Below are 25,954 nucleotides of genomic sequence, written 5' to 3'. Positions count from 1 at the left end.
AGGAAAGATGGATGGCACTAAATACAGGGCAATTCTGGAAGAAAACCTGTTTGGAGTCAGCCAGAGGTTTCAGACTGGGAGGAAGGTTCACATTCCAGCAGGACCATGACCTTAAACATACTGCTAAAGCTACACTGGAGTTGTTTTAAAGGGAAAATATTTAAATGTCTTGGAATTACTTAATCAAAGCCCAGACCTCAATCCAATTGAGAATCTGTGGCATAACTTGAAGATTGCTGTACACCAACACAACCCATCTAACTTGGAGTTGGAACAGTTTTGCCTTGAAGAATGGGCAAAAATCCCAGTGGCTAGATGTGCTAAGCTAATAGAGACATACCCCAAGAGACTAGCAGCTGTAATTGTAGCAAAAAGTGGCTCTACAAAAAGTATTGACTTTTTTTTTTGGGGGGGTGGGGGGGTGGGGGGTGACTACCTATGCACACTCCAGATTTGTTTTATCATCTTAATTATTGTCTCAAAAAAAAGTGCACATTTAAAGTGGTAGGCATGTTGTGTAAATCAAATGGCGCTAACCCTCCAAAAATCCATTTTAATACCAGCTTGTAATGCGACAAAACAGGACAAACACTAAGGGGGATGAATACTTTTGCACAGCACTGTAGTTAGTGATGTACAAGATGCACACTGGTGTCAACAGCAGTATTACCAGGAAAGTCGAACCTCTGGAACCCGATTTATTTGAGCAGTGTATCGATTATGAGGAGGACAATGAGTTAGACAGACTAAACAACTAAAGCGCCGCTGCATCACTCTCTTTAGTTAGAGATGGAAGCAAGGGCTGAATCCCACTAGCACCATTTTCAGCAGGTAGTCATTGAGGTTCTACTGAAAATCACATTAATTAGAAATCTAAATAATATGTAAGCGATTAAGGGTGGATTTGTCTCAAGTATGTTACACAAACCCCCAAGACATCATACATATGCTACAAAACAACTTTTATTTACATTCTCAAGAATAAATCAAAGAGCCGACATTTGGACAGACTGTTCAAACATTTTTGTTGAAATTGTGACTATGAACACGCCACACTGATTAGCATACAGGTCACGAGTCTGCCATTTACAATACAACCTCTGAAACTCGGTTAAATTTACAGGTGAGAGCTTTTGAAACCTTACCGTGGCTGAAAGTGGAATGCAGATGAGGCTCTCTCAAAGAACGGTCTCATTTATATTTAAAAAAAAAGGAAAAAAATGTTTTTGGATAAAGGTAAATGATGGTGAACTGTATCAAAACAGACTGGCTCAGTTTTGTGACCATTCATGGTGGCATTCCATCCACACATTTTACCAAGTAGGTTCAGGAGCTGCGCACTTCAAATATTAACTATCGCTTCTCTCAGTAGTGTAAATGGACAAGACACTTCAAGAACAAGCACCCTGTTCAAGTCTTTCCCACTTATCTGGGACGAGTTACCTGGCAGTCAGATTCTCCACTTAAACATTTTAAGTGAAACTCTAAACTGGTCCCATATTCACAGCGATGAACGCTTTACTCATTACTTCCAGAAGGGTGGCGTTAATGATGCTTTCTGCTCTAGCACGGTGTTCCAATAAAACATCCATGTACGGTAGTAGTCCCCTTTTGCCTGTTCCTAGAAAACACTGTTCACCTACAGTATATCTTTAGACAAAATTATAAATACATGTCTTTAAAAATATGTACAAGGAAAACGTTACAAGAAAAGAACCTTGTAAAGCCATATGCGCTCTTAAGTCATGTAGAAGTAGTCAGCCCCAGTAAGGGTAGTGCAGATTAGAAAGGTCTGTACAGATGTAATGAAAAGGAAAATCTCATCACTCCCATAACGCCTAGCTCCCTTGCACACAGGTTAAGCCTCGATATCCAGGCAACAGAGTTACCTGGTTATGCTGTACAAAACTGGTAGACTCAGCAGGTGGCCGAGATGCTGCTTTAGACAGAAACATGCACACATGTACATACACCATCATATCATTACAGCTAGAGACAAGGACTGTGTGTGGAACGCCAGTAGTACGTTTAGGGGAACTGCAATGATGTGTCCAACGGCCCTGTACGGCCACTCATAAGCATCCAATGCTGCTCAATAAAATGCCATCTAGTGGACAAAGCTGGTGCTTACAAAGCACCTCATTACAGCAAAAACTACAGAGGCCCAGACGGCATCTATACGTGAAATATTACTTTAAAGGTGTAGTAAGCAATTTTAAAAGAAAAGTAGCTGAAGGTATCCGTTTTGAATCCAAAGTGTGATAAAGCAGCCTTCAGGTTTGACAGACAAGTCGAAACACCTCTGTTGTTCCGATTGCCCGGTGTCCATACGGTTTTATTTTTTCTTCCATTTCAGAGCTCGAGGCACCACAGAGACAGGAATTTCTCCTCGGAGATGATATTTACTAGACAGCTGCCTAAAACCTAAGGGAAACTTGGCTAAATATCACAATTATTTCTACATTTAAAATTACTGACCACACCTTTAAGTAAGATGTACAACATTAACCATCAGCATTTTGACAAAAATATCCAAATTAAATTATTAAATTATTTAAATAATAGCTATAAAAGAAAAACAGGGAGAAGTTAAAAAGAAATTAACAAAATGGGGGGGGGGGACTGCACTAAACTAAAACGAGTGGGTTAATTGATAAAGGCCAAAGCCTGCAACCAGAAAACATGTGACAGAAAATTTGAGATTGATAACGGTGTTAGTTCAAGAGGGTGAGGTGAGGGGGAGTTGAAAGTCTTTTGTCTCTAGGTGGAGGCGACTGTGGTCCCGCTGCCCAGTTTGATGATCATCTGCTGGCAGTCATGGAGCGTGCGTTTGTCTCCCAGCTTTTCAAGAGTGCGTGCAGCGTCTGCCAACATCCCCACCCTCTGGCCCGGGGCCGACAGGAACGACGGCGGCAGATACCAACATGCCAACATGGCCGCCTCTGCCTGCTCACGCTGGCCTGGCCGCGTCTCACACTCCTCTGTTATAGATACATGTTACAACGAATGTTAATCATCTTCACATTTCACACAGGAGGGGGAAAAACCCCCCCACACACATCTGTTGCTGAATAAATATTCAGAAAATACATGCAGACACACCTAATATGAAAACATCAGCAATGAACAAACACGTTGAAGGAATGCTTGTGTTTCTCAACACGATTATTGTTCACTACGTGCATGTGCAGTTACTCTAGGCCACTATATAACCACCTTTCCTGTAAAGAAAATCTGTTTACCTAATTATAATGGAAGACTAGAGGCAGTTTCTGGGATTATAAATGAATTTGTAGTTGTGTTATGAATGGAGTCATATAGAAAAGTCCAAGTAAGATTTCTAAATACATAAATAAACAAAAAACAAAAACAAGCTCCCATCCAAAACACTGTTTACTCAGTGCTGGAAAGATAAAACTACATAAGAACGGTAATGACAAGACTCATGTCTCATGATAAGACCAGTTAGATAATAATGCCAGTCGGTGCAAATTTACGATCTAGTCACGTATTGAAACGGTTTACCATCTGCTCTAGAATTCTTCCAGAAGCGAGTTGAGCAAATCTGTTCTTCTCTTCTTTTCTCATTACTGGTAAACATCTGCATGTGTGGACCGAGCAGGACGAGAAAACCACACACACCTCCGTAGCTTAGTATTTGAAAACAAGCCTGCAAACACATCTACCCACACACACCATCTGAGTCCTCACCGATTTTGCCTCCAGGTGTGGCACGGCGGCGCAGACTGCGGTCCAGGAGCTGGTGTGTGCGTGTTGGACTTGCTCCTGCCATTAGCCTGGCAGTGGCTTCATGCAGAAACAACTGGTGAGAGAGAGAGAGAGAGAGAGAGAGAGAGAGAGAGAGGGGGGGGGGGGGGGGATTAACAAGCTGGAAGACAGCATACCCATGGGGGTTAATCCTTCCCTTAGAAGCGGACATCTCTTCCTCTCTATACTCTTTCATCTTCTATCTAACACTTTCCCCAGTGGCGCTCTCTTGCTCTGCTATAGTTCTTATTAAAGCAGAGTAATGAAAAATTTATAGTTCTATTATATTAAGTACAAGTTATACGACAACACAATACCTCGATATAAACTGTGTGAGGAATTCGGTCCTTCTGGCTGATCATGAATTAAATATTACATAAAAAGTGCAGTTTATTAATCCATCTGCAAACAGGTAAATCGTGTAAATCTAACTGATATCAGGTCTTTTTTTTTTTTAAAAGATAAGACTCGTATTGTTTATTTAACTGAAAGGACAGTAAAGCCCCGTCTCTGGTCTTTTGCCATTGATTTCCGTGCTTTTAACCAATCATGATTGCTTCTGGACCCAAGACTTCAGTAGCGAAAAGGCTGAAAACACTACTGATACAAACAATACTGTCAAAAACACTGTCAATTAAATATTGTCTCAGTAAAAAAATAAACTTCATAATTTTTTTCAACTGCATCCAAGTCATTTGTTATTAAAAACAGAGGAAAGTGGGGGCGTCGTGGCTCAGGTGGATAAGGCGCCATACTATAAATCCGGGGACCCGGGTTCGATTCCGGCCCGAGGTCATTTCCCGATCCCTCCCCATCTCTCTCTCCCGCTCATTTCCTGTCTCTACACTGTCCTATCCAATAATAAAGGTGAAAAAAGCCCCAAAAAAAATCTTTTTAAAAAAACGGAGGAAAGTGTTCTCTGCCCTCTTCCGCATACATGAGCAGTGATGCACAAACACTCATTTTCTTTGTTGTGCCACTCAGAAGCCCATTCAGGAAATAACAAACTTCAGACTCATACATACCATGTCAATCATTTAAAAAAAAAATAAATTAATTAGACCAAAATGCAATACAAGCAGGAAAAAACCTTGCAAGAAAACAGGGATGACAAATTATTCCATACATGTACTACTTTTGACCAGAATGCTGATGTAGAACTCCACTTTTTTTTACAAGCCACAGTGGTTAAAAACAGCTCCCCAGCGCTCAGCGATTTTCAGAGCAGTGGCCTATTTCAGCGCTATGCATGAGGAAAATACCAGCGTGTCAGCATGAGAACGTCTAAACCACTAAATCCAGATCAAGAGCTGGAATCCACTCCAACTGTGTCCGGCTGTGGCCACATGCCTCTTTCTCTGTATCCTTCATCAGTAGCAGCAGATCTGTCGTGTATATTTACAGCGTATGCATGAGTCGCGGGTGCCTTACCCTACGCATGGCAGGTCGGAAGCTGTGGGCGAGTTTGCGCAGAGAGCTCAGGTCCTGCTGGAAGCCCTGCAGCTCAGTGGGAGATGCTGCCGAAGCCGAGCTCTGCTGAGGGGAAGCTGGAGAACAAATTTGCTGCTCTCGCCACAGACTGGTGCGTGTCACCAGCAGCAGATCACACAGTAACAACTGCACCAACTACAGGCATAAAGACAGAGAGAAGGAGAAAGAGTCATAAATGTTAGCAGTTGTGTCTTTGGATTATTGGAACGCAATATACAAATAAAATGTATAATAATAAAAATCATCTTCCTCAAACTAGGGTATATGTATGTGGCAGTGGGGGCATGGTCAAGCATCGGTCTGTGACCGGAGGGTGGAGTCAGGGAAGGTAAGTGGCAGAATCACTACACCTGATGTGAATTAACCTGCGTTGGTGTGTCTTCCCAGCAACCACACCCTATATAAGGAGAGAGGGCAGAGGAAGGGAGCTCTCTCCCGCACCAGATGACTTGTGTGCGCGCGCGCACGACTGGGAGAGTGTGAAAAGTTAAAGCTGAAAAGCTAAAATAAAAAAAAATAAATAAATTAAAAAAAAAAAAAAAAAAAGAGTTTTGGAACTCTGTTCTAGCCTGCCGTACTTCTGTGCTCCACCCACCCGCTCTGACCTCCACAATGGAGCCGAAACCCAGGACCAAGCACTGCTGTTGGAGGTGGCCCGGCTCCCCGCAGCGCCAGCAAACCGGCCCGGGCCACCTCCAACAGCAGTGCTTGGTCCTGGGTTTCGGCTCCATTGTGGAGGTCAGAGCGGGTGGGTGGAGCACAGAAGTACGGCAGGCCAGAACTGAGTTCCAAAACTCTTATTTTAGCTTTTCAGTTTTACCTTTTCACACCCTCCCAGTCGCACACACACGCACGTCTTCTGGTGCGGGAGAGAGCTCCCTTCCTCTGCCCTCTCTCCTGATATAGGGCGTGGTTGCTGGGAAGACACACAAACACAGGTTAATTCACATCAGGTGTAGTGATTCTGCCACTTACCTTCCCTGACTCCGCCCTCCGGTCACAGACCGACGCTTGACCACGCCCCCACTGCCACAATGTTGTCATCATAAGCTTAATTAACACATTAGTTGATCCAGACCTCAATAACCTAAAAATCATTTTAAAAACAAGTGCCGTTAGTGCAAGGTATACTTAAACATGGCAATGTACACTGTCCACTTTAATAGGAACACATGTACACTTGCTCATTTATGCTGCTATCCAATCAGCTAAAACATAGCCCCTGCAACTCAAAATAAAAAAAACAAAACCCTAACCAACCCCTGGACAGCGACTCAGCTCTATGTTGCACTGCAGGAACATTGCACTCTATACAGTCACATGCAATGCAACTACAATGCACCACAGCTCAGGCCAAGGCAGGACGAGTTCACTTCTAACTGTACACGCACTCACAGCTTCCTACTTATCTTACTTAAACACACACAGCAAATTCCCCCTGGCTCCCCCCCCCCGTTAGTTATGCCTGAGCCCAGCTTGCGTGTGTGTGTGTGTGTGTGTGCGTGTGCGCGCAGACGTACCTTGTCTAAAGTGCTGCTGCTACAGTGTGGCCCAAGATTGAGGCTGTCTCTGAACAGGCTGCTGGCTTTCTCACAGTAGCTCAGACTCAGCTGTCTGTTCTCTGGTTTGGCCAGCAGGGCGCGCACTGCTTTAAACATGTTCAAACAGGCTTTGGGTAGTGAACTTCTGCAGGGGGGAAAAAAAAAAAGAAAAAAATAAACCCCACCTCACCCCATACGAGTAAGAAGGGGCAGAGCACAAAGCAGCAAAAACACAGCACGTTCCAAATGATTTAAAGACTATGATGATGGCCATCTAACGGAGAATGAACAGTGAGGGCATTAACTTTGCAGAGATGCCTACCCCAAATTTTGAATTTCAGTATTCTTGAAAACATTTTTCACTATTTTGGAATGACTTTCAGTAACATTAATTTATGCGCATTTCCATTATAAAGAGGTGTATATACCAATATGTTTAACATTTAAATTATTAAAAAGAACTTTTGTGTGAATTGAATAAACAAAATGCGAGCAGCCATCTCAACTGAATTTCCACTCGACAAATTTCTAGAGCGTACAATATATCACATTTTTATAAATACAATAGTGTTCCCTGTTTGCAGACATTACGGTTGACTACCAATCATTGGTATTGAATGTAACTCCTCAAAAGTATTATATTATATTGCCTGGCAAAATGTTCTACCTGTTAACGGATTCTAATAAAATTAAAAAAAAAAAATTCTTATTTCATGCCAAAGAGAGTCCGACATTGTTATCTTAATGTCCCAATATATAAATCCTTCAGCATAATGCTTCAGAAGAGACACTGAATAAAATGACATTTATAATTGTATTTAAAACAGTGGAATGATCAATTTTTTGCCACAATCCCAACAACACTAATCATAGAATTCTGTTTTTGATCATACTACATGTACATTTGCACTTGCAACACTGAAAAGACTTTGAATTAAAGAAGTACAGCCAGTGTTTGATATTTCAGTGAATAAAAATCAGAAACTGAATAAGTTTAACTCGCATTTCATGGCACTAATTGGCAAGTTCAACTCCAAGCACAGGTCAACCATCACCGCTTCAGCACGGGTCACGTTCCGTGTCTTTTCATCCACAGATTTCGTAAAAAACTGCTGGATACCCCCAGATTTACTTTCCGCCTGACTCGCCATTTCAGCATACTCCATATGGTTTTTTTGTAATTGACATGCCGCGTGCAGTCATCGCGACCACCATGAGTGATGCTAATGTCAGTTCTACACAGTTTGCAGTGCGCGTATCCATTGCCCTTTTGACTGGGTGTAATGCACGGCCATTCTACCGTATCGAAAATAGCGTGAACAAATGTGCGGAATCTGCGCATGTCACACACAGCACGTGCGGTTGTCGTAAAAATAAATAGCCTAGCCGTGAATCGCGCATGGATTGAAAAAGTCGCTTGGACATTTAAAAACAACTCACTGGAATTCAAGACTTTATAATAATTCCGTACAGAATAACACTGTTTGCCGTAACATCGTATTTACGTAACTTTTCCGTACAAAATACAGCCAATCCGTACTAGTAGGCATCTCTGACTTTGGTTGAACAGGTAATAAAGTCTAATCAGGATTTTGATGCTGATTTGCCCTGTCTGACTTCCGCTTTCATGCTGGTTTGAAACCATCATCTTCCCAGACTATCCTGTGGTGCTGGATTTGCAGAATCCAATCTTAACCCTTCCAGGCTACTCAAAGTTGAAATTAAGCATTAAGCCCTTCAAGGGTGTGCTTTACAGTGATTTTATCATGGCCATTTTTTTTTCCAACCCTTTTACCTATGACAAAAGGTCACACCCTTGAATGGTTTATTACTTTAACAAAAAAAAAACCTGAAAATCACCCTGAAGGGGTTTTTCTCACAATAACGATCAGCCCAGTAAACATTATCACACTTCTTACACAGCTACGGACTAAAGAAATCAAAATGATTTTATTTCTTATGCTAATTACATGCTAATGACACGACAGACTGTTGCGATGGACTAGCAATGGTCTGTTTTTCATAGCAGCGGTCTGTTCTACAGACATAACAGACTGTAGAATGCCGTACATAATCAGCGACGGTTTAGCTGAACTGCCATCCACCATGTTTACTCAGATATAGTATCGTGTTTGTTCATCGCTCGCAGGTTTCCGGGTTATGACTCAGTCAGTGGTGTTTTATTCAGGGAAGATTTTGAAGTGTTCGTGGTTTGATGACTGAACGATGACCCAGGGATCGCGCACATTTTCAGTATTGGTGATGTATGATGTATAAATCTTGTAACGTCCCCTAGACTGAAATCACTTTAAATGCTAAATATAAATACAGTGTCAATCAATGCTGATATCCAACATTAGCCAACTAACTACCTAAATTTTCCAATACCTCAGTGAATCATGTTTAATTATTCAAAGAAGCCAATAATCATGATTAGAATAAGATTCTCTCTCCATAGAGAAACGGATACATAAATTTTCAAGCACTGATTTAATTAGGACAGGTGTGTGTGTGTGTGAGAGAGAGAGAGACTTACTCGTCTGACTGAAGACTACGTGGAAGATGTTCCACCGCTGGATACAACCTCTCTGCCGCTACATCATCTCCCTGCAGCCAGTTAATAATCACCACGGCAACTGACGACCACCATTTTGAGTGAGGATCACAGCCTAGAGGCCACAGAAATGGCCACAGACACAACCAAAAACACTTCAATTAAACTGACTGATAAACATGTCACTGGGGGTTTTCTTGAAAATGACTGATGTGTGACTGACCGGTGACGGTGGCCATGTTTGAGCCGATGGCGAAGGCCTGTGTGGTAGCTCCTGCTGCATCAGAGGCACTGTTCAGCAGCTGCAGGTACTCCAGGGCATCCGAGTACTCGCTGTTGGACAACAAAATTCAAAGACCTACACGTACATCTGAGCACAGAGTGGCTTTCAAATTTATTAAAAATTATATTTGAATAATTACACATGTTCATACTGCATAAACCACAGCAGGCAGGGATCCATTTCCCCCGTGATGATGCGAGAACACACATCATTGTGGGAAAACAGACAGTTAATAAACGCATCTTCGTGCGGGAAAGGCTCTCCCGTTTTTTTTTTTTTTTTTAATTCAAGCACAATTACCTCAAATGACACACTGGTTGGAAACTGGCTACAACGGTATGAATGCAAGTCAGCACAGAGTAGATAAAAGTGAACTGCATTCTAGTACCGACCCAGTGCTTGTCATTTCAGAATTCCTGCAATTACGACAGGAAGGCTTGAGATTCCACTCAGCCGATATTAGGAAAAGGAGATTTGAAGGACATGTATTGAGTTAAATCTTGGACATATGCAAGCTTCCATTTTTTTTTAATAATGCATAAATCACACCAAGTCAGAATTACTAGTTGGACATGAACGCAAATTGGAAGCTTGTGATATGCAAGGTCTTAAAGGAACAGTCCACCGTACTTCCATAATGAAATACGTTCTTCTCTGAATTGAGACGAGCTGCTCCGTACCTCTCCGAGCTTTGCGCGACCTCCCAGTCAGTCAGACGCGCTGTCACTCCTGTTAGCAATGTAGCTAGGCTCAGCATGGCCAATGGTATTTTTTGGGGCTGTACTTAGATGCGACCAAACTCTTCCACGTTCTTCCTGTTTACACAGGTTTATATGACCAGTGACATGAAACAAAGTTCAGTTACACAAATTGAAACGTAGCGATTTTCTATGCTATGGAAAGTCTGCACTATAATGACAGGCGTACTAACACCTTCTGCGCGCTTCGACAGCGCATTGATACCTTCACTGGGAGTTGTACCATTTTTTTTTTTTTTTTTAGACAGGGCGGACGGACCAGGGCATTCGCCCGCCTGGCCGTGCCCGACGAGGAGCGCTCTCGGCCGGCTTGGGAGGCAGACGGCAGCCCCTCCTGGAAGTGTGGTTTTACCATGGGCCTCATGCGGAAAAATGACAAAGTCCCAATTTTACCATGGGGCTCAAGTTGTACCATTTTTTTTTTTAAAGACAGGGCGGACGGACCAGGGCATTCGCCCGCCTGGCCGTGCCCAAAGAGGAGTGAAGGCATCAATGCGCTGTCGAAGCGCGCAGAAGGTGTTAGTACGCCTGTCATTATAGTGCGGACTTTCCATAGCATAGAAAATCGCCACATTTCAATTTGGGTAACTGAACTTTGTTTCATATCACTGGTCATATAAACCTATGTAAACAGGAAAAACGCGGAAGAGTTTGGTCGCATCTAACTACAGCCCCAAAAAATACCATTGGCCATGCTGAGCCTAGCTACATTGCTAACAGGAGTGACAGCGCGTCTGACTGACTGGGAGGTCGCGCAAAGCTCGGAGAGGTACTGATCAGCTCGTCTCAATTCAGAGAAGAACATATTTCATTATGGAAGTACGGTGGACTGCTCCTTTAAACCTTACAATTTATTTATTTTTTAATCCTTTCAATAAACATACATCATGAAACACCAAAAAAAAAAGAGAATCTTGTTCTGATAGCCCTACACTTCAGATAGAAAAGCAGTGAGTAAAACTCTGAGGTCTGGCATGCAGAGAGTTAAAAGTAACTTACCCTTGTCCCTCGTTGGGGCTCTTGTCTCCACGTGGCTGAGCCACGCAGTACAGAGCCTTCTCCAGCAGGTGCTCCCTGAAAGCCTGAGTCACCTGAGCCAGAGGATCCACTGAAACCGAACACGGAAGCTGAACGGTCAGCCTTTACATAATATATGCTCACTTTACAAAACCCCACCGCCCACTGAGCTACAGATATCAGGCTGCTATTTGATTTTATTACTGTAGGATGAAATATAAAAGGGCTCACCCGTGTTTCCAGCCTGGCTATAGATGCTCTCTTTAGGTGTGCTGCGTACAGACCAGTCTCCGTCCACAAAGAAGCGATGACCCAGAGGGTGGCAGAGCCACTGCATGGCAGGAGGAACACTGCCACTGGGGGACAGACAGGCCTGTCGAGCACGACTCAGAAAGCCACGCTACAACGAGGGACAAAAGGAATCATGGACAGTCAACTGTCTCAGCATGTGAACGTCTCAGACTGTGTATACTGTACAAACTAAATTTGCTCTAATTGCTGATACGGATACAAACCAAATCTATGCGCATGCATGGAGGGACATTTAGTGTTGATGTTTTGTCATGTGACCAATTTTAATTCAGCAAAATCATTAGGGGTGTTCACACGGCAACTTTTACTCCGGTGTAGCACCGGGGCTGCCCCGGTAGAGCGTTCACACGGTACAACGTTATACTGGTGTAGCCCCTGAAAGCTGTTTAAACCGGTGCAAATCTAACCCTGCTCGGGAGGTGGTTTAAGAAATTTACTCCGGAGTAAATGCTAGTTTGCAGGGCAGCACCGATATAAAATGGGACGTCTGAACGCTACAGGGGTAGACTCGCTACGCGTGAGGAGAGTTGATTACATACGGGCATTGCATAATTTGCATCCTGGTATTTTGCGCTTCCAAAATGGCGAACATCAACAACAGAACTGCGTGTCTTCCAGTGTTGCCAGATTGGGCAGTTTTAACTGCATTTTTGTGGATTTGAACATATTTTGGGCTGGAAAACGTTAGCAGTATCTGGTAACACTCGTGTCTTCATCCACGTTGTTTTCCCGGCGCTTGGTGATGCCATGACAACCGGGAAAAGGAAGTACATTTTCACGCATGCGCATATTTCATTTCCGCATTACTACTATCGGAAATTATAGTAATAATGATAGGAAATTATAGTAATAAAAGGAAATTATATAAAAACTTTATTACTATCAAAGGAAACGATAGTAATAAAGTTTTTGCGACTATAGCACGGTCGCAAAAACTGCCGTGTGACTGCAAGTGGGGCTGCACCGGTGCTAACACGCTTCTCTCTAGTAAGCAGGGTTGTGACGGGTGAACGCTCCACAAAATTTACACCGGTGTAAGATATCACAACAAAATACATCGGTGCAGCATCGATGCAAATATGTGCCGTGTGAACACCCCTATTGAAAGCTTTAGCAGTTTGTATTGAGATTATCCTGCATATACAGGTATTCACATGCAAATGTATGATGATTACTGTTCCATTAGTACTCACTAGTCTATTAAATAGAACAGCCATCATGTTTAACCCCTTAAAGTCCCAGAATGTCTCAGGCCAAGTTTACATTAGACCGTATCTGTCTCGTTTTCTTCGCGGATGCACTGTCCGCTTACATTAAAACGCCTGGAAACGCCAGGAAACGGGAATCCGCCAGGGTCCACGTATTCAATCCAGATCGTGTCAGCTCCGGTGCTGTGTAAACATTCAGAATACGCGGATACGCTGTGCTGAGCTCTAGCTGGCGTCGTCATTGGACAACGTCACTGTGACATCCACCTTCCTGATTCGCTGGCGTTGGTCATGTGACGCGACTGCTGAAAAACGGCGCGGACTTCCGCCTTGTATCACCTTTCATTAAAGAGTATAAAAGTATGAAAATACTGCAAATACTGATGCAAATACTGCCCATTGTGTAGTTATGATTGTCTTTAGGCTTGCCATCCTTCCACTTGCAAGTGGTAAGTGATATGCACTGGGCTCACACACACAGCGGCTCAGTCCCGAATCACTGCTCGTGCGCTTCACTCGCGCGCTCTGTGAGCTGCGCAGGGCCGGAGTGCGCACCCTCCAGAGGGCACTCGCTGTTCAGGGCGGAGTGATTTGGAGCGCAGGATGCCTGCGGAGCCGAGCGTATCCGTGTATTGGCGTTGCTGTGTGCACGCGAATCGTGTATTGGCGTTGCTGTGTGCACACTAATCATTTTAAAAACGTTAATCTGATGATCCGCTGATACGGTCTAATGTAAACCCCACCTCAGTGGGTCCAGACATGCATTCCTAACTCTAAGGAACTACACATCTTTCCTGGGTGTGTTTAACACTGTGGAGTGATACCGAAAAAAAATCCATGCCAGCTACTGAATACTATTCTTTTAGAACAACTGAATGTGTCGAGCGTTTAAGGGGTTAATCAGATAGAAATGTCAAACAGTTTATTTCACTCCAATTTGGCTTTATGCATTTTTTTTTTATTCATTCAATCTGATTATTAATGGATGATTAGCCTACATGTTAATACAAACAGAAAGGAGAGACAAAATCAGTCTGTAAGAGAGTGACAGTGTTGGAGTGATAAATACAGACAAATAAAGTTTAAAAAAAAAAAAAAAGATACAGACACAAAGGGAGAGCCAGAGTGCGAGAGAGAGACAGACACAGACAAGCAGACAGACGGACACAAAGGGAGAAACAGGGACAGAGTGTAAGTGACACACACAAAGGCAGAGTCATAGTATTAGAGAGAGACAGGTTTTGTGCATATCCCCAGGGTGAGAAAGGCATGCACATGACAGAAAGTGAAGAGAGACAGCACAAAGAGTATTCTTACAGAGGTGATGTGCAGCAGGCGGGGCAAGCTTGTTTTTACTCTAAGGGCAGCGGAGACGTAGATCTCAGCCAGCGTGGCCACAGACAGACAGTCTCCGGCACACTCGGCTAGATTCACCGCACTCAGAGCCATGTGCGCTGCAAACAGGTGGCTGCCGCCGAGCTTCCCTACAGACACGTAGAAGTGTTCAGTCTCATGAATATAACAGATTATCATTATCTTAGCTACGTGCTAAGTCTCTCTCTCTCTCTCTCACCGGTCATGTGCAGCTGGTGCAGGCGGTGATAGACGAGGGCAGCATCACGGCTGCTCTTGCGTGCATCGTCCTGTAGGGGGCGATCGACACGCAGAGCTCCAGCCCTGCAGGCCAGCCAGCGGCCCACCCACAGCCTCTGCAGCCACAGACGCAGGGTAGACCACAGCACCGCACACACCAAGTCCAGCTGAGAGGTGGGCAGAGGACGACCAAGAGCCTTCAGACATGTCCACAGGTTCTGAGAGGCCTGGGCAAAGTCTCCCTGCATGGCCAGGAAGAGAGGAAAATGGACAAACCTGGAGATTTAGATAACTGGCCGATATGCATGGTATTAGATTAAATTAATTATATAATGAGAATTAAATGCTCATCCTAACAAACAAGGTGTGTGTGTGTGTGTATACACGTGTGCGAGTTTCTCACTCTGGCCAGGTCAAGGTCAGCCTGTTTACGGTGTCTCCAGAACAGGACGGAGGATTCAGAGTGTGGTCTAGTGACGGGCTCTCCATACACCAATAGCTTGATCAGGACACCAGCTACCAGAACACCATTTAGCAGCCACACCAACAGAGTGGGCAGCATCCAGTCCATCCAGCCCCATGAATCAGCTGCAGAATACACACACTCCATTAGTGCTGACAGTGTACCTCGAAGTGTAGGAGTCTGCATATCCAGTCTAGTAAAAGCCTGACTCATCTATATAAAAACGGTAAATACAGGAGATTAAACTGGGCTTCAAAATTCATCCTGGAGGTTACAGGCAATGGTACCTGCATTATCAAATGCCAGCATATTCCTGCCAGTTCCCGAGTGGCCCGGGGGAACAACTTCTCCAGCCCTGTTTTGGAGCCTGAACATCAGAGATGCTAATGGGTTGAAGGAGAGGAAGAGGAGGGTGAAGGCACACAGAGCCATCCGTGAGCGGTCCAGCATCCCTCCAGCAGCCTTCTCAGCACTGGACATAGGCTGTGAGGGAAACAGAGAGGAAGAAGATACAGAAATCATTAATATACTGTTATACCTTCAGGCACCACTGCTAGATCATGCAGAACACGCTAGGAAACCACCGCAGTACCATTTCCATCAGACGTCGTGGCCTAGCCAACTTGCGCTTTACCGATGACATTGATTTGCTAGCTGGGAGCAACCAGGAGCTTCAGGACCTGACCAACAAGCGCAGTAGCATATAGAATGGAAGTCAGCACAGAGAAATCGAAGGTGATGGTGAACTCCACTGCAGGCAGCCAAGCCAGCATTGTCATGAATGGTGAACCCTTGGAAATAGCGTCAGAGTTCAAGTACTTGGGCGCTACACTCACCCAAGATGGCACAAGCTCCAAGGAAATCCGGATCAGAATCAGGGCAGCGATGGTAGGACTCCAGAGGATATGGAAAAGTAACAAGACCAAATTCAAGCTCTCTATATTCCTGTACGGCTGAGAGACCTGGACGCTGTTGGCCGAGAGCGAAAGAAGAATCTAAGCATTCAAGACCAAATGCTTTTGCCGACTCCCACGGATAAGCTACAGGGAGCGGAAAACCAACGAATTTGTCAAGAGTGAAGTCAGGAGACCAGTAGGACCCTACGAACCTTTCCTCGTCACAGTAAAGAAGAGAAAGCTCGCTTGGTTCGGCCACACAACACCCACAGCAAAACGATCCTGCAGGGAATGGCTGAAGGCACACGCCGAAGAGGAAGGCAGAGGAAAGCCTGGATGAACAAGATCACCGAGTGGACCCAGAGAATATCTGAGCCACAAGTGACAGGAAGAATGGGCTATTTGCAGGAATTGGTCACGTGTCAATTTTCCCCATAGCAGCTCGCCCACCACGGGCTTGTTAACTTGACATTCCTTGACACCCATAAGAGTTTGACTGGCGATGCGAAGCAATCCATTTCTATAATAGCTGTTTTTACCTTTTCTACTGTCTTTTTTTTTTTGAGCTGAATGTGTGCGCGCACTTGGAAAAAGTTCGTGGCTTTAACTTCTGTCATAAGAGAGTTTTTTGGACTCAAGTTGGTCGCCGCCGAAAGAAATTCACATGCGAAATGGCGGTTTTCTCAGGTAGGTTTATAACTTATTTCTCCTTTTCTACCTTTATCATTCGCTTACGGTAGTTTGCACCCTGTCCAGGTGTTTTTGACCATGAGATCCTGCACTTTCGGCGGTGACCAACTTGAATCCAAAAAACTCTTTTACAGCCAATGATTCGCTTTTACTTACGACAGAAGTTAAAACCACAAACTTTTTCCAAGTACACACGAAAATTCGGGTTTAAAAAAAAAAAAAAAAAAAGTAGAAAAGGTAAAAACAGCTATTATAGAAATGGATTGCTTTGCTTCACCAGTCAAACTCTTATGGGTGTCAAGGAATGTCAAGTTAGCTTGCCCACCACGGGCTTGTTGCTATGGGGAAAATTGACACGTGACCAATTTCTGCAAATGGCCTATTGGAAGAGGAGATCAACCTCAGCGGCTGCCATGTCTCCCCGATGACACCAGTCAAGGAAAGAATTAGCGAAAGTGAGTGACCACTGCTAATCTGAAAGCTGTGACATCAACATGGTCTAAAAACTATTTATTATCCATTATCAGATGGAGCATTTTCCTAGGTGTACAAAACTAAAAATGTAGACAGACAGACTACCTTGCTGTCCTCTCCCATGGGACTGTCAGGCTCCGAGTCGCTGCTGCAGTGAGAGAAGGAGCCGCTGGGTTCCGGCGAGCCGGCGTCAGAGGCTGGAGGAGTGGGAAGTTCAGTTTTCACGTCTACCTCCATGGCCACTAGGTCTTTCAGAGACTCTGTACACAAACACAAAAACACCAGTATCAGCAGATGTCCTGGACGAGCGACAGAAAAGATAAACAAATTAAGAACTGGTTGGTTGGAACTTTCTGGGTGTAAACTTTTCACCAGCGCTCACAAATGAAAATTCTCACATGTAAAGTCAAATTCTAGAAGATCTCAGTGTTTAATTCGCTAAATATTACTCATAGCACTTCCAGTGCAATGATGCATCTGGTCTCTCCTAGTTAAAATGAGCAGGCATTTAGACTTTTATGGATCAAAACGTAATCCTCTCCGAGCACATCAGCAACGACTGAGGGTGCCCTCCAACAGCTGGCTGTATTTTTGATGTATATTCATATATTTATATTATCATCATTATCCTCACTCCTTGTTATTATGTGAAGTTCCATATTGCTATCACTAATGAAAGACCAGACTTGACTATATGGTCGGACTCTGCAAGGAGCGTAGTACTTGTCGAACTTACCATTCCATGAGAAGAGAATATGGAAGAAGCATTCGAATGTAAGAAAGCTAGATATGAGGATCTTCGAGTTACCTGTATTGAGAATAGGCATTCAGTGTGGCCTGTAGAGGTCGGCTGTCGTGGTTTCGTGGGTCGTTCTATGATAACGTTCTTGTCAAGTCTCGGCCTTGGTAGCCGTAAACTTAAACTAGCGAAGAAATGCCTGCAGGCAGCAGCGGAACCGGGGTCTAGTTGGATATGCGCAAAAGCCCGTAAGAGGAATGCAACAGATCACTAATAACCAAGAGATCAACTATAATCCAGTAAACTACTTAAAGGTGGGGTACGAGATTTTGGAATAACGGTTCCCGCAAGCCATATTTTGAAAAGAAACACGCCCGCCCTCACCATGCTCCCACCCCCTGCGTCTCCACCCCTCCTCCCCCTTATAAAGCCTGAGAAAAATCAGCCTTTATAATGGGGTGTCTATTGCGTTACACACCAGTAGAGCTCGTTAAGTTAGAGTGTAGAGAGCTTAGAAAAATAGCTCAAACTTTCTCATTTAAACTGTTTTCAGCCCCAATTTTCACTCCACACACACAATTTTCTCAAAAGTAGTAGCCACACTTGTCCTGATTCACACAATATGTCTACCTACACAATAGGACTTGCAGTTTTTGAATGAGAAGCCTGAAAGTGAGGAGAGGACAGCCGCGCAGCCTCATAGACTGCCATTATAAACTTGGCAGAAAAGTCACTCGTTTTTAACTCGCTCTAGTGACCTCATTTTTTACACTACAGACAAAACGAATTACATCAGTGTGTTCAGGAGAGCCTTGTGGCGCTCACTGTGAAAGAATCTTGTGAATATCTCCTTCTGTTTTCGTGTAAATCCCCGTTGTTTGGAGGGAGCGCACTGAGAAAATCCTGCGCTCTGTGTGACACTCTGCTCACAGCACGCGGGTTGGGGAGGGGCTGCTCGCTCTCTCTCTCTCTCTCACACACACACACACACACGGGCCGGGCTGCTCGCGGGCTTCAGTCTGATTGACGTGTCAGTATCCAATCATTTTGGGGTGGTACCTCGATATGATTGGATAGCGTTTTTCCTTTATTTTACACTGTAGACTGGATTAAAATATTTCGTTTTTGGGTCAAACCTTCTATTGTACTGCTTGCAACATGGGTGAGGAGCTTTTCAAGCAATATGGTAAAAAATACTCCTGAAAAAAATCTCATACCCCACCTTTAACCATCTTAGACACCCCCAGGGGCGTTAAGCTGCTGGTGGCGACAGTGATGGCAGTACCGCCTTAGCCACCGAAACTATGATCATCCCTGGTTGGCAGCTGACGAAGGGGTTATCGTGCAGCAGAAGGCTGTATGATTTGAACATTAATATGTAAAAAGTTCCCTTCCCAAATGTATTATGGTTTCACATTTAGTCTGGTTATATAAATTAATTCATTTTCGAGATTAATTTGCATACATTTTTCCGAGAACGAAGATGACTGGAGCAATGTTAAAGAACTATGGATATTTGGCAGCCATTATATGTTTAAAAAAAAAACCCACGTCAGTCCTCATTACATCCTGAGTAAAGCTCTACGAGAGCAGCCAGCTCCAGAGTACAAATGCAGCTACTCTCTTTACTTTTGAAGCTTTACTCAAGTACATGCAAGTTATGTTGATGGACTTACTGTTCTTTTGGTTGGCCATTTTGAGAGTCATGTTCTCCTGCTTCAGTTTCTGGTTGGCCTGCTGCAGGTACCGGATGTAATCAATAGCTTTCCTCAGCACTGCAGATTTATTCAGCTGGAACACAGGCAGGGAGATACATTCACCTACTGAAGCCCAAACATCAGAAGGCATTATACACATGATGCTTAAACAGAAAAAGGCAATAGAAGGCAGACCTTAGCCTCGGTGCCAGCCACCAGGTCCTTGAGCTCGATGATCTTGTCGTTGATGGAGGACCGGTAGCGCTTCTCAATGGCGTTGTGTGCTGTGCGTTTCTCGCCTTTGTGGGTATGCATACCCGACTTGCTGCTGATGGCTATACGGTTGATGGGCAGCTTCTCTGTGTCCACCATGACTGGAACAGTGGTCAGGATTGTCCCGCCGTTCATCAGAGCCTGAGTGAGACGGAAAAGTGAGGAGAGAATTAACATAAACCTACAATATATAAAACAGCATGTGATGCAGGAACATAGAGTGATGTACTGTTCAGGTGTAGCTGCATATACTGCACATCTATGATGAAATAATACAACATACCATTAACTCATACTCGTTATTATGCATTCAGCTTCACAGCACTATTTATTACAATGCACTGAGCATTATTAACAAACGAGTAGCTGCAAAGGCTCTCTATTATTATGTCTGTTATTCAGAGGTCATTACTCTATTCTATTAGCACTGTCTGTGCAGTAAAGTTAATTTTTATTATTCTATCCACATTCACTGGATATGAGCAATCACGTGCTCCGATTGGCTACTCTACTACTAGAGTATCCGCTCATATACCGTGAGTAGAGAAAAACAAAAACGGCGGAGCGCATTAAATCAAATCAAATCTCACTTTATCAAGTATTTAAAAGAAACAGAAATAGCTACAAGAATATAGTCGTAAGTCCCCCCCCAAGCACAATATCTCCTGTTTCACGCGACAGCCCAGTTGGTAGTGGTAATGCACCTTTAAATTTGGTTTGCCAACCACCCAAAAAAATAAAATAAAATGGTGGAACATGTTGCTGAACCAACCGAGGACGAAATAACTACTCGAAAACAAAACTCAAAAAAATATGAAAAAAAAAGCAACAAAATATGGAATGAAAGTATTTGATGGTAAGAACGTACTACAGCATTTTTCACAAATTGCCACTGTCATTTCACCGGTTTGTTTGCATTCTAAACAGAAATGATTGTCAGACGTTCCATATAAAAAAAAGTTATTTCTCAAATTTAAAAAAAAAAAAAGCCAATATTCTCAAAATCCAGTGAATGTGGATATAATAAGTTATTCCAATCAATCTCGTCATACACGTATAACTCGGAGCTATGCGCCTCGTCGGCTATCAGCTCATGCACGACTCGATTTTGTGGAATAACTTAATTATCCACGATTAATATCTAGTAGCAGAAAAGGAAGTGACTTTAAATTTACTGAGGCTTTTAGAAAGAGTGGCAAGAAACATTCTGGATTACAATACTGATCTAAAGCTTTGGTGTATAAATGCTATATAAATAGGTTTTTGATTTCGTTGTCATGAGTAACACGTGCGAAACTGGATGGAGGGACAGGAGCGCTACCTGCAGTGAGGTGCTCTGTACTGGAGCTGTGGATGTAGCCAGAGATGTGATGCACGGAGTTGCTACTGTAGTTACCATGGACACGTCTGGCTTCAGGGTGGTGAGGAGGAGAGATTCTGCCTTGATGAACTGAGGCTGCAACAAGACCTGCATATCACACACACACACACACACACACACACACACACACAATATTAATCAAGTGGTGAACTACAGAACTCTGTAAATGTCACAGTATGCGCAGGTATTTACACTTACAGGAACTTGCTGGACGTGAGTCTGTGCTGGGGGACTGGAGGAGGTGGTGAGGATGGAAGATGGAGACAGACTCTGGACCTGAGCCTGGATTGCTACCGGCTTAATGGTCTGTGGAGAGCTGGCAACACTGGGCACGGGCTGGGGAGAGCCCTGCTGAGGGACTGCTGCAAATTACAAATCAGATAGAAGACAGACCTTTGAGGAAAACAAAACATACAAAAAAAAACAAACTACCTCTAAAGCCCAGATTTAAGATTACATTCTATCCTTTGGATGTAGTTTAGCTGTACTATAGAACACAACTTCACTTCGCAGCACCCGTTATTTAAACTGCATCCTACTTAAGGAGCTCATATGACCTAACTGGCCAAACACCAAAATAGAGCCCTGCACTCCCGCGGGAGTCCCGCGGGACCCGACGCAAAGAAGTACGGCGCAGGACAAATTTTGAAAGCTCATTGCGGGCGCGAGGGGGAGTGCACAATGCGGGCGCGGGCAGGAGAGGTGATAAACTGCAGTCCCGCTAACTAAAAACGTGTTTAAAATAAAATTTATAAATTATTAATTTATGTCTATCGTATATAATTTGTGCTGGATATTTTATTTGGCATTAATAAAAACATTTTAAGATGCCTAAATTTGCAGATGTGGTCTAATCTCGCATACGTTTCCGATTCCTTTCCGCTCTTCCATGTTTGAGATCTCCGATCATGGCAGAAGAGCAGAGCTCCTCTAGTGAAGCTCACAGTGCTTCAGAAGTAAGTGCTGCTTTAAAAAGAGGTACATTTACCATTAAAAAGTCAAGAGTATTAGTCCTAAGTATTAAAAAGTATTAAAAAAAAAGTATTAAAAAGTATTAACTAGTATTAAAAAGGACTGTGTATCGCACAGATTGTTCAATTTAAAGCTAGAAATACACAGTGTATAATCTGAGGAGCTGGTTGTGGTTGCGCAGCACTTCATATGAGAGGAGAATGAAATCGCGGTTGGAATCATAACGCCACAGACTCGGAAGTGGGAGTGCGAGAGCTGTCAATCAAAGCGAGAGCTGTCAATCATGAGCGCTCAACTTGGAATGTGTCAGCAGAATGTCAGAGTCTAAACAATAAACTTACAATAAATGAAGGATCGGTCAGTGGAGAGCTCAGCTAAGCTCAGCATGTTTAATTCCCCAAGCCAATGACAAGAACTTTCGTGAGAAATAACGTGAACGTCTGCATCATGCGGGATTTGTTTTACCCTTTAATAAAGCACTCATTTAGAGTCCTATAAGGATTTCAGAGAGACCGTTTAATTAATTCCATCTTTATTTAATTGCCGTTCTGTATCATTCTGTTTGGGCTGCAGCAACAGCAGTGATTAAACCGTTATAAAACCTAAACACCAGATGTTCAGAAACCGGCAGTGTAAACCTACACGAATATACAGCACTGGATCTTTAGCATTACCGCTACCATGGGGCTTTTATTAAGACCAGTAGCAAAAGCAATATTAGCAAGTTTTGAATAAAACCCTGATTAGAGTCTGACAGTTAAAAGGGACCTCTAAAGCTAAATGCTCCGAATTAAACGCTAAAAAAATTAAAATTGGTGCAAAACAAACAAAAAGGATATTCAGGATCTAGAATCTGTGAAATATGTCTCAAAACATACCGCAAGTTGGCCTAGTGGTTCGCGTGTCTGCCTCTCGATCAGGAAATCGCGAGTTCTACTCACGGTTGGGTCATACCAAAGACCATCATAAAAACGGTACCTACTGCTGTCTGGCAAGGCACGCTGCAATACAGATGCGAGTGGGGAGTCAAACTCTCGCCGTTACCAAAAGGACTAGCCCCCCCACTGTAACCCTAGGCGAGAGCCCAAGGGCTATGGAAATGGAGATCGGCGCTGCCCTATGCGCCACATGGCATGGGAAGGACTTTGATTCAATTGTTCTTGTTCCCAAATACTGACACTTTTTTAAATTACCTCATTACTTGTATAATCAGGCTCAGTCACCAGTCAATTCAAGTCTTGATAAAACATATCCTGATAAAGCCTGGTAATTTTGAGGCAAATATTAATTACATGTATGAGGGTAAGTCAAAAAGTTCTAAGACCAATGAAAAAAAATAATCTTTATTGATGAAAATAAAGCTATTTCTCTACATATCCTCCACTTAAAGCCTAGGTCACAACCGGACGTACAATTTTTTGGCCGTGCGATTTTTGGCGTTTCCCAAATCACTGCGGTTTTTTTGTTCGTGGAGAAAGACGCAAGTTGGCCGTAAGTTTGTCTTGCAACCTGAAAAAAACGTAAGTGCCCATAGAGTTTGTTTGACATGACAAAGAACCTCTGCGGCCAGTCTACAGCTCAAAAATCAGCACGTTTCACGCGCGCCCTCCGTGCGTTTCTTGCACGTAGACCGGCCGTAGGAGCACATACGGCCGGTTGTGACCTTGGCTTAAGTCTAAACACTTCTGCAAGTGATGTTTCCATCGGAGAATTCCTTTTTTGTATTCCTTTTTGGAATTCTTTTGAAATTATAACATCTGTCTTAGAACTTCTTGACTTGCCCTCATATGTGGGCCTCAGATGTCTGAGCAGTTGTTCGACTGTGGTTTGTGGCAAAGGAACCACATATAATACTCGGATATTAAAGCCTGAATTAATGCTGAAAAGAAATCATGCATATCATATAAAAATCCAACTGAACATTACACCATCACCATTTGATGACTAATACACAATAAATGCCGCTCACTTTACATTTACTTAAGAGAGCCAGTCATATCAACTACAACGATGAGTCAGACCACAATCAAACTACGTGTCTGCGGACCTTGTCCTGTTCTGGGGCCACGATACCGCATTCCCGTGGTGGGACTGAATTTGACCTGCGTGTTAAAAGGCTTCCAGAGACTCTCAAACATTTACACGAAAGGGCAATACACTGACGGGCTGAGAGCCAAACACAGTTGTTTGATGATAATATGCCGCAAAGGGCCAATTCACCTGTCTAACGCTTTGCTGCATTACAGGGGTGTTATATTAGACAAGGTGCTTTCAACCGTCATGTTACAGACACAACACCTGTTAATTCAGTGATTCACAGAAACACCAGTTATGTACTGAAGATGTTCTGGAGAAGCAACTGTCCAGCCTCAACAGCTGCTACAGTACAGGAAATATACATGTACATGATGTGCCTGTCAAAGCTTTGGACACACCCACTCACGGAAAGGTGTTCTTTTGTTTTCCAAAGTGATTTTTTTTTTTTTACTATCTTGGAATAATCATCTCATTATCTCTAGCCACTTTATCCTGCTCTACAGGGTCGCAGGCAAGCTGGAGCCTATCCCAGCTGACTACGGGCGAAAGGCGGGGTACACCCTGGACAAGTCGCCAGGTCATCACAGGGCTGACACAGACACAGACAACCATTCACACTCACATTCACACCTACGGTCAATTTAGAGTCACCAGTTAACCTAACCTGCATGTCTTTGGACTGTGGGGGAAACCGGAGCACCCGGAGGAAACCCACGCGGACCCGGGGAGAACATGCAAACTCCACACAGAAAGGCCCTCGCCGGCCACGGGGCTCGAACCCAGACCTTCTTGCTGTGAGGCGACAGTGCTAACCACTACACCACCGTGCCACCCTGGAATAATAATAAAACACTGAAATAACGCAAAGCGTATTACGCACTAGAAAAGAAAAAAGTGGTGACTTAAAAGCTACTCGCAATCTAACGATTAGATTCAATAGGAATGAGTTATGAAATACTACATAGCAGGTTTCCATACATGGTCTATTTAATTCCCTGGCTATGTTTAATCATAGCAGACATGAACCTAGAATACCATTCCCCCTCTCCCCCCCCCCAAAAAAAATTTGCCTAAAAGATCGATCCATAAATTTTTACTGATGGATATTGACTCAGACAAATCTTAAAACAATATTTTTGCACACCCATATTCCTGATGAACAACCTTGCTATCTTTTCAACCGGCTTCATGCAGGAGTTTCACAATGTTCTGAAAGAGGCCGAGTTCCTCATTGCTTCACCTAAGTTTTCCCAAACAGCTTAATTTTACATAAAAACTACTTGTTAAATACATTTTTGATCCAGTAATAAGTTTATACATGGACATTAACGTCACGATTAACATTTGTCTCAGAAACAAATGCCAATCATAAGACAAAACGTCTTTAAGAGAATAATAAACGCATATTTCTCCTCATCTAGTGTGGCTCCAAATTTTGAACCGGTAGCGTATTTGTGTTGATTATATTTTACACCCACTGCCAAGTTTAACAGAAAAAAGAATAGAAGAAAGGAAAGAAACCGGATACAGAGAATGAAACACCTAGATGGTAATTACCACTACAGTTGAGCATTGTTAACTTATTACCCAACTGACACAGCAAGCGCCAACAAGGAAGAAAGAAGAAATAAAAGTTTCAAGATAAAAGGTAAGTATATACTGGACAATAGGGCTGTAACGATACACCTAACTCACGATTCGAATCGCGATTTTTGACCTACGATTCGATACACCCACAATTTTTTTAAAAAATGTTTTTTTTAAATTAGTAAATTTGACTTATTAACATTTACTTACTTACATTAAC

General features: G+C 43.3%; 1 protein-coding gene across 2 annotated transcripts in view; it reads right to left on the bottom strand.

The window, feature by feature from the left end:
* Positions 1-943: 943 nt before the first annotated feature.
* srebf1 (sterol regulatory element binding transcription factor 1) overlaps positions 944-25,954 on the bottom strand; it is a 36,017-nt gene continuing 11,006 nt past the window's right edge. The window contains exons 3-19 of one of the 2 annotated variants that reach the window (XM_060901733.1): positions 21,337-21,500; positions 21,079-21,225; positions 19,680-19,898; positions 19,464-19,578; positions 17,154-17,308; positions 15,276-15,471; positions 14,929-15,113; positions 14,506-14,767; positions 14,250-14,416; positions 11,644-11,812; positions 11,395-11,503; positions 9,578-9,687; positions 9,337-9,469; positions 6,780-6,945; positions 5,200-5,394; positions 3,712-3,823; positions 944-2,981 (exon numbers count right to left, since the gene is read on the bottom strand). In XM_060901733.1, coding sequence (XP_060757716.1) covers positions 2,761-2,981; positions 3,712-3,823; positions 5,200-5,394; positions 6,780-6,945; positions 9,337-9,469; positions 9,578-9,687; positions 11,395-11,503; positions 11,644-11,812; positions 14,250-14,416; positions 14,506-14,767; positions 14,929-15,113; positions 15,276-15,471; positions 17,154-17,308; positions 19,464-19,578; positions 19,680-19,898; positions 21,079-21,225; positions 21,337-21,500 — 2,825 coding nt within the window. In that variant the 3' untranslated portion in view covers positions 944-2,760. Of the gene's footprint in view, positions 2,982-3,711; positions 3,824-5,199; positions 5,395-6,120; positions 6,347-6,779; positions 6,946-9,336; positions 9,470-9,577; positions 9,688-11,394; positions 11,504-11,643; positions 11,813-14,249; positions 14,417-14,505; positions 14,768-14,928; positions 15,114-15,275; positions 15,472-17,153; positions 17,309-19,463; positions 19,579-19,679; positions 19,899-21,078; positions 21,226-21,336; positions 21,501-25,954 lie in introns of those variants that run through there. The other variant, XM_060901734.1, reaches the window with a different exon arrangement.

The sequence above is a fragment of the Neoarius graeffei genome, chromosome 20 (assembly GCF_027579695.1).
Source record: "Neoarius graeffei isolate fNeoGra1 chromosome 20, fNeoGra1.pri, whole genome shotgun sequence".
Taxonomy (NCBI): domain Eukaryota; kingdom Metazoa; phylum Chordata; class Actinopteri; order Siluriformes; family Ariidae; genus Neoarius; species Neoarius graeffei.
The sequence above is the reverse complement of the archived record's forward strand: the minus strand, read 5'-3'. Positions and strand labels throughout refer to the sequence as shown.